The sequence below is a fragment of the Festucalex cinctus genome, chromosome 15 (assembly GCF_051991245.1).
Source record: "Festucalex cinctus isolate MCC-2025b chromosome 15, RoL_Fcin_1.0, whole genome shotgun sequence".
Taxonomy (NCBI): domain Eukaryota; kingdom Metazoa; phylum Chordata; class Actinopteri; order Syngnathiformes; family Syngnathidae; genus Festucalex; species Festucalex cinctus.
In genome coordinates this window covers 25,878,117-25,887,649 of record NC_135425.1, presented here as the reverse complement: position 1 = coordinate 25,887,649, position 9,533 = coordinate 25,878,117, and the positions used below count along the sequence as shown (strand labels likewise).

General features: G+C 36.5%; 1 protein-coding gene across 1 annotated transcript; it reads left to right on the top strand.

Moving 5' to 3' along the window:
• The first annotated feature begins 130 nt into the window (after positions 1-130).
• dolpp1 (dolichyldiphosphatase 1) lies at positions 131-8,500 on the top strand. Its single transcript, XM_077498082.1, has 8 exons — positions 131-260; positions 1,056-1,156; positions 2,188-2,272; positions 2,359-2,458; positions 3,823-3,921; positions 4,024-4,152; positions 5,192-5,281; positions 5,358-8,500. Exons 1-8 carry the CDS (start codon positions 185-187, stop codon positions 5,392-5,394), a joined length of 717 nt encoding a protein of 238 aa, XP_077354208.1. The 5' UTR covers positions 131-184; the 3' UTR covers positions 5,395-8,500.
• The last annotated feature ends 1,033 nt before the right edge of the window (positions 8,501-9,533 follow it).

The following is a 9,533-nucleotide window of genomic DNA, read 5'->3' as shown; positions in this document are numbered from 1 at the left end:
CGTAGTGTTTGTATTTTATTTTACTCATCGTTCATTCAATAATTCTTCTCTATGGACTTCCGGCTCACGGCTGCCCCGCGCCGAATGATTGGTTGGCGCCAAGGTCCTTCGCGGTTCGCCATTGGCTGACCTTGCGCGAGGGGCGTGTTTCCATTGATTGCCGGGTGGTTGTGTCCGGGTAAAGATGGCGTTGGAAGAGCAGTGCTCGGCGCCACCTCGATGGCGGTCTATATCGCTAACACACGTCGAGTTCGCCGAGGGTAAGTCGACTCGGCGTTTTCTCTCCTTGACCACCGACACTCTTTTTAAGCCCTCGCCGTCATTTCGTGTGTCGTTATTGGGTGAAGGGAAACGACAAGTCGCTCAGGGTTGCCAAATTGTGCGACGCCGTGGAGCGCCGAAAGTCACCGGGGGTTGCTAAATTGTGAGACGACGCGCGCATGCGCACTCGGTGGTGATGGATACAATGAAGGCTAACGAGTTAGCTTGTAAAATGAGTTGATACCGGCGTTTATTTCCCAAAACCAAGTTCAATACAAACCTCGCGCCCTGAGCTGCTCGCACATTTACTACACCGCTAAAAGGGAACATCGAATGTTGTTTCATATTAATAAATAGTCCCTTTTGAGTCGTGTTGCTAACACAGACGCTAGCTAGCTCACTGGCCTGATGCTGTTAGCATTGTTAGCATTGCTAGCTCCAACCCCAGTGAACAACTTGTGAAAAAGATTGAAAATTGAATATTTTATTAATGAACTAATGTAAAGTGAAGCGATAGTGTTTCATAAATGTAAACTCAGTTTCTAAAATAGGTCACGGGTGAATTTCTAATTGGGTCAGTCTCCAGTATGTGATTTTATTTATTTATTTATTTATTAAAAATATAGTTCACTTGCTTTTATTTTTTTTATATAGTGGACGTTGTTAGTCATAAAAAAAAAAATGTCCACTGAAAATCCCTGATTTGGGGCCAGGGTAACTGATTCTGAACTCAATGTGTTAAATCAGTTTCCAGTAGTACCTTGACTTACAAGATGTTAACTCGATCATTTCAGATGACCTGACGGGACACCTGCTCGCCTACATCAGCCTCCTGCCCATTGCCATCCTCGTGGGCTTCGTCACACTCATCGTGTTTAAACGAGAGCTGCACACGGTAGGTGGGAAGCGCTCTGGTATACTACAGATAAACCAATATGTTTATTTTATTTTTTTTTATTTTATTTTTATTTTTTCCCAAGGCCGATGCTGAAACTGATCACTTGCAGTCAAGGAAACCGATAACCAACATTTCAAGCCGATATTCATTTGCAGTAAAAGGAGAAATATCTGTCAGAATGGAAAAAAAAAAAAAAAAAATAATATATATATATATATATATATATATATATATATGAACAAAAGAAAAAAAAGCCAATATTCATTTGCAGTAAAAGGAAAAAAAATATTAGAGGCAGAATAAAAAAAAAAAAAAAAACACGCCAATATTCATTTGTAAAAAAAAGAAAAAATATTAGCATCAGAATAAAAAAAAAAAAAAAAAGCTTTTAATTTTAAGCATAAAAATTTACAGCTTTGTTTAAAAATTATAACAAAGATTGAAAGGGAGCCTCCAGGATCATCAGCATGTCTTTTCAACTGTAAATAAAATGTTCAAAAAAATTCGACATAATTTCTTCTTCTTTTTTTTTTTTTTTATTTAAAAAAAAAAAAAAAAAAAAGTCTAGGGAGTTCACAATTTCACCATCATTATTTTTTTTTTTTACAGAGTGTAAGTTTTAATTTAAATCCAGAAATGAAAAGTTCCCTTTATCTCAATGAGCGACAAATGCACGCGAGTGTCGCGACCAATTTTCGTCAGAGTTCGCAAAAGGTTTCCAAATGTCTTTGCAGTGAAAAATGGTCTGAATATGTTTGAAAATTCTTTGTGACAAAAGTTAAAACTGTTAACATTTCACAAATCCTGATGAAAACTGTAACGTTGCTATGTTTGCAAGCATTCACCGCTCAGTGAGATTCCAGTTTTATCGGCCTTCAGATTTGTATATCGGCACCGATAATCGGTCTATCCCTATCTGACACTGCCCACGTGCTTTTTTTTTTTTTTTTTCTTCCCTGTGGCAACTTGGTGCCACGGAACTTTGTTGATGTGCAGTGAGGAGCTTCATTGTCTTGTGATCGCCACAGATTTCCTTCTTCGGTGGGCTGACCCTTAACGAGGGCGTCAACTGGATGCTCAAGCACATACTCAGAGAGCCGCGCCCGTGTGCAGGTACAGAAACCGACCGCCATCGAGCTCAAAAGACGGAGTGAATCCTTTTGCTGTTGTCTGAAACGTTGTCGTCGTCGTGCCCGCAGGCGCTCATTCCACGCTGAGCACCGACTACGGGATGCCGTCCAGTCATTCCCAGCTCATCTGGTTCTTTGTCGTTTACTTCTTTCTTTTTCTTTATTTAAGGTGAGTGTGACGCAAATGTGTGCGGTTCGGAAAGGTGTACACATCGTCGGGGTTACCTGTTTGGCGTCTATTAAACACGACACAAAAAGGAGAGAAGACGCTCAGTTCAGGGCTCGCGAGGAGAGGAACTGACGCATACGATTCACTCCTGCGCTCTCTGAAGATTCCTCTCCTCACCCTCTCTATTTATTTGGTTTTCCACGCCCCTACTTACATGGGTGTTCCAACCTTAAAAAAAAAAAAGCAAATGTAAGGCATAGTTGGAAACATGTGTTGTGTACCCCATGTACAAATCGTACGTTTTTGTCATGTGAAATCAGTCGGACCGAGATAAATCGTTTGAACGATTAATGGTTAATATAGTGCTTAATTAATGTTGCGATGGCGTCTCAAAGTGGATAAAATATCGGCACCTCACATGCACATATTGTATTATAGTAATGTGAGATACAATGATTAATTGATTATCAAATGAGTTGATAATTTGATCATCCATCAATCATTTTGTGACCTTGTTTGAATCAAAATTGTCCAACTCTTGGCAATTTCAGCCTCTCTAATTTATTCTGAGATTGCTGGAGTCCTCCATGAAAGCAGAGTGATCATGTTTGTATTCATTTATTTATTTATCAAAATAAAGAAACTTCTGATTTTACTTTGGAAAACAATCTACTAGTCAATCCCCCATTTTCTGACACATAACTGAATCACAAATAATTCATTTTTGTGTATTTTCTGCATTGCCAATTTGAAATGTCCTTTTTTTGTAAATACATTATCAAATAGTGATAATCAATAAAAATGATAGATTAACTCATTCAAACCCAAAAACGTATAAATACGTTTTTTCCCCAATACGTTGTCCTTCACTCCCCAAAACATACATATATATATATATATATATATATATATATATATATATATATTTTTTTTTTTTTTTATGCTAGAGCATAGAGAAGGCTTTGATACAGTTTGACATGAAAAGGTGGCTTAAATCAATGTTAGTTATTAAAAAAGAAAAAAATGGCCAGCAGGTGGCAGCAGAGTACAAGAGATCAGCCAGGGTCATGTTACAACAAGCTCTTTTTGACAGTGTTTTCAACAGGTTTGTGAATAATGATGACATGCTTATTGCTGCATAATGGAAACGGATACAAATATACTTTCATCGATTCATCGAGTTAATGCATCAAAAATTTATTTTTCGTTTCACTCGATAAACAAATAGTATAACAAAAGTATAGCTCACATGAATTGTTGAATATGTATGAAAAATCTGGAATTTCGACAAGGGTGTGAAGACTTTTTATATGTGTCGCACCTCTCTCTCAACTCGCTTCTCTCCCGTTTTGTCCCTCGTGCAGAATGCATCAGACCAACAACGCTCGGTGCGTGGACCTTCTGTGGCGGCACATCCTGTCCCTCGTCCTGCTGGGCGTGGCCTTGGCCGTCTCCTACAGCAGGTCGGCGCTCCGTTTTTTTGCGAACGCGCCGCTCTCGACTTTTTTTTTTTTTTCTTCTTCTTCTTCATTTGTAGCTTTTGTCCGTTTTTCGCTTCCCCAAAGGGTGTACCTGCTGTACCACACGTGGAGCCAGGTGCTGTACGGCGGCGTGGCGGGCAGCGCCATCGCCGCGGTCTGGTTCGTCGTCACGCAGGAGCTGCTCACGCCGTTGTTCCCCAAAATCGCCGCATGGTGAGGCCGATTTGCCACCTTCTCCACCTCCCAAATGGAATTGTTTTTGACAATCGATGGCGTCGTGTTGAATTGAAGCCTTTTCAGCAAGTCGAAAGTGAATATTTGGTCCAGGATGAATTTGATGACGTCATTAGTTTTTTTCATGTGCAATTGATACCTTTTTAAAAAGTATATTTTTCTACTTGATGTCGACTGATAATGACATCACCCAGATTAATCCATAGAATACACAATTGATTGTAAAAATATGAGTTTTTTTTAAATTTTGTTTTTATTTTATCTGCCAGTGGTGGAATTTTTATTTATTTATTTATTTTTGTTTTTCTTTTGTGTATTTTTTTTTTATTTTATTACAGAATCCATCAGTGGTGGAAAACTGTTTTTTTGTTTTGTTTTTAATGTTAATGATTTTCCTTTTGTTTTGTTTTTTAATTTTTTTACTTTATTTTATTAAAGAATCCGCCAGTGGTGGAAATGTTTTATTTATTTAAATTGGCGGGAATGGGCTTCCGATTTTTGCAAAACTTTGAGTTTCACATCATTTACAAAAGTTTCAAAACACCAAGTACAAAATATTATTTACACACAAGGTACACGATCAAATAAAACACACAAAATCCAAATCGTACGAAACATTTTACAACTGTAAAATATGCCAGGGGAAAAGCTTCTTTTTGTCCTTATTTCGTTCTTTCCTTAAAAAACAGAGAATTTGTCTAACCACGGTGTTGCTATCAATTATTATATTCTTCATAAACATAACACACAATTTTGCACAGACAACAGTTATAATAATTTGAAATAGTTCTTTATCTTTAGAAGGTGTTATTTTCTATCAAGCCATACATAATAGTGATATAATTAACATCTATTTTAAGTCCAATATCTTTAATCAATGCCCAGACTTGCTGAGCTCTATGATAATCAATCAATAAATGTTGCTGTGTTTGGGAATGGGCTTCCATAGTTATGTCATAATCGTTCAATCCATGTTTTTTTTTTTTTTTTTTTTAAATATCTTGTCTCCCATTTGCAGGCCTGTGTCAGAATACTTCCTGGTGCGCGACACCAGCCTGATTCCCAACATTTTGTGGTTCGAGTACACGGTGACGCGTTCGGAGGCCAGGTAAGGCTCGTCAACAGCAATCGCAGCGCATTTATTTATTTATTTTTGACGTTTCCGCCTTGTTCACATCTTCCAGGAACCGACAACGAAAGCTCGGAACCAAACTGCAGTGAGCCCCATCGCACGTATTGGACAGGAAAAACAAAACAAAACAAAACAAAACACTGGAGGACTTCTGGACTCGGGTTGCCGGGTTAGAAACAAAAAACAAAGCAGGAGGTGCTCGCAGTGAGCTTGTACACACACACGCGCACACACACACACACACACACACACACCTGGTCCTTGTACAGCTCCTCCATGCATGCCACTCGGTGCAAGAGGCCAACTATTTAAACCATGGATGAAATATTTGAGCGAAATGCTCGTCGACGTGTCGGCTGACTCGCCAGGAGCCCAAACGGAGGTTTTTCGCCACCGCAAATTGTCACACCGTCATTGCAGCATGTTTTTTTTTTGTTTTTTTTTTAAATCCTCTCTCCCATATTCCAACTCAGGCCTGACTTTTTCTTAACCTTAAAGAATTTTGTGATATATCATGTGAGAGAAAAACAAAAAAGCACTTTGTTTAAAAAAAAAAAAAGAAAAGAAAAATGGAAGCAACTCATTAACGAGCTCGTTAAATGTCAAACATACCCCACCTCTTTTTTATTTTTTTTATTTTTTTGTGTCAGTCGTCTCAGTGCCGCTATTAGCCAATAGGGATGTAACGATATCCAAACGTCACAATACGATATTATCACGATATGAAAGTCACGATACGATAATGTGGGGAGGTTGGCGATACAAAAAAAAGTCACAAAATTGTTAAAAAATAATCTCATACTAAAAAAAAAAAAGTTTTTGTACATTACAATTCATATAAACAACCTACAATCGCAAATAACACAATATTACATATTAAACATAGAAGGGCCAAAACATGGCTCATGAAAATTAAACTCCACTTAAAAAAAAATAAAAAATAAAAAATAGCCACCAGAGGGTGCAGAAACTGCACAAATGGAAATCAACTTTTTTTTTTTTTTTTGTCTGACCAATCTTGGTATCAATACTCGCCCATCCATTATTTTAATAATCAATTAATCTGTTGATTGTTTTGTCGAATAATTAGTGAATCTGTAAAAAAAAAAAATCTTCAACATGAAAATGATTTCGCTTTCATACGGGACTAAAAAAAAAAAAAAGATTTACTCTGAAATGCCAATACTTATAAGCAAAAATAATTAATTACATAATCTATGAGTTGTTGATTAATTATTGCACTGCTAGTTTGAAGTTTGAATGAATGAATGAATAAATTGCAAGGCATGTGTTCCAGATGCACCTGTAATTGGTGATACTGAATAAAACGCATTCCAACATGCACATCTAAATTTAGAATAGCCTCAAATACTGACGGTGAACAAAAACAAAAGTAAACTAATCTGTCGTAAAGCGAGGACCACCCTCCACTGTAACACTTTTTCCGTTTTGTTGGTTTGTCGGGACTTTGTCACTTCATTGAAAGCAGGCAAAATAAATTGCATGTTCTGTCGGGTTTAAGTCTGTCGATGGACTCGACGGGGCCCGCAAAAGTTCCGCCCAATTATCCTTCGAAACGGCGGGCGGGCGGGAGCGTCGTGAACACGGGACCGCCCCCTTTTGTAGTCGCGCGCTTTCGGCACGGGCGAGAAATCGGCTAGTTCAAGAAACGACTTTCATATCATGACAACTTACCATGGGAATGAATGGAAATGATATTCATGGTCATTTTGCCACATTATGACGTATACAAACATAGTCACGGAGGAGGAAATCATTTTTTTATTTTTGCTGGCACCCTTTTTGAATGTATTGGCTTGTTTTTTTTCCTTAGTTAAATTCTAACAAGAATGTAGTGGACATGTACATCTCAGTCAATTAAATTATAGTGGAAAAATGTTTATTTCAGTAGCTCAATTGATCATATTGATCTCTCTGCTGCCATCTACTGGCCGTTTGTATAATTACTATTTCTTTAACCGTTCCTTGCAGTTGAGAGGCTGTATCAAAGCCTTCTGTATGCTCTAGCATAAAAACAAAAACAAATAAATAAATAAAATGTATAAATACATCTTTGGCACACTTAAAACATTTAAAATAGAACGTATTTATACGTTTTTTTTGGGGGGGGGGGAAAGAATGAGTTTTATAAGAAAATGTGTTCATTATAAAGTACAGGTTACAAAAACAAACTTTCCAAATCAAAAAATTTATATATAACATAACATTGCTGCAGGGAGGAATCATATGTTAAAAATCACAACTTTTCAAGAAAAAAAAAAAGCAAACTACTACATTGTACAAGTTCATATTATCCCTTACTGTCATATACCTTTGTGCACTAAGCTCAATTTCATACTCTTTACAAAAACAAAACAAAAAAAAACCTGTTACATAATCTCAGTCTTTTTCTAAGATCGTCGAGCCATGAGCGATGCATTAAATAAAATGACTAAATGAATCCAGATTTTGAATCTTGAGGCGACATAATGCTGCACGGCTCCCGCAGCTCTCATTTAGTTTTTTAGTTTAGTTTTTCAATTGAGCTACTGAAGTTTTTTTTTTTTTTTTTACATTTAAGATACACCTCAATTCAGTATTGAATTAATTTCCTTTTCATTTTCTATTTGTTATGTTTACTGCTGTAAATTCAGTTTCATTCCCAATGATTTCCTTGTAAAGTTTCCAATTTATAGATTTTTTTTTTTTTTTTTAAATTCTAATGAACGTTTGTGTGTAAATTCATGTTTACAAAAAAAAAAAAAGCAGGTCATTTTTGGACCAAGGTGTTTTTGTTTGCTTTTTATGCCTCATTCACGTCGTAGCAGCCCGGGAACTTTTTTTTATTTTTTTTTATATGTTTTTTTTTTTTAAATGATCATTTTTATTGTACAGATTTATTTTTTATTTTATTTTATTTTTTTACATTTCCGTGGCGACATTCGGTGTCTTTTTACGGAGCGTGTGCATTATGAATGCTGGCGTACGTTATTATTTTTTTTTAAATCACTTTTTGAAGAAGGGGAAAAATATGAATAAATACATAAAGAAGGTTGGTCGTAGCATGTGATGATGTGGAATTCCTTGGACTAAAGTGTTATAAGAATCAAAAAGGGAAGTAGAATTATGAATTTATTTTTATTTTTTTTCCCCATGTGTATTCTATATCAGGCTGAATAAACGTTTACGTACAAAGTTTTGCTTCCGGTGTCACGTTCAAATGAGAAGTCTTATCTTTTATTGCACAAAACTGTCACCATCGTTAAGGACCGAGAACCCGAACGTATAAAAATGTAAATGACTTGACCACCGTGCACATATTTATAAAAATGATGGAAAAGCCATGTTAAAAAAAATAGTTGGTTAAATAATCAAATGTGCGGCACCAGCAGGCAAACGTCATTGCAGGTCCACTTAAAAGGATGATTCTGACCCGCTTGTGCCACCAAACGCCTCTCGCTCGTCAACCCTCGACAAGGAATCGGTGAGTCATTTCTGCGAGAACAAAATTCATATGCAGCCCATTCGTCATACTTTTTTTTTTTTTTGTTAAATCCTCTTCAAATGATCTTTTATCTCTCAGATGTCAATTTGCTTACGTCGTTTCTGACCCTATCTAACAAATGCATCACATTTGTCTTAGGGACATTACTATAAAATCATATTTCTTCCTGCATTTGAATCTGATCTTGTATTCCTGCATTTTTTTTTTTTTTTTTTTGTGTGCTAAATTTGGTTGTTTTTTTCATGATTGCCATTTAGTATGGAAGCCCATTCCCACAAGTAAAAAAAAATAAATTAAAATAAATTGTGGCTGAAGCATTTCCACATTATTGCGATTTTTATTCTCCACACTTTTTTTTTTTTTTGCTGTGTAACAACTCCCACATAATACTTTCAATTTACATTGTTCAAATTTCAACTAGCTTCATGCCTCCTGGGGTATATATCGTCTGATTCCACATTACTTTCAGCATTTGCACAATTCACATTTAATATCAACTTTTATAGTCTTTCCTTTTGGGTGTAATTACTCTATTGGTCCACAAGGTGGAGCCATGTGTTGAAAAATAAAGGGTCAAATAATACCATCTTCCAAACTTGAAGGTGAAACTTTTGGGCAAGAGATCACAAAGTTTCTCCCGTGGCGTCCTTTTTTTTTTTTTTTTTTTGTCCTTGCGCAAAAAGGTCACATGCTTGGCTGGATACGTTTTGTTCAGTCTCGTAA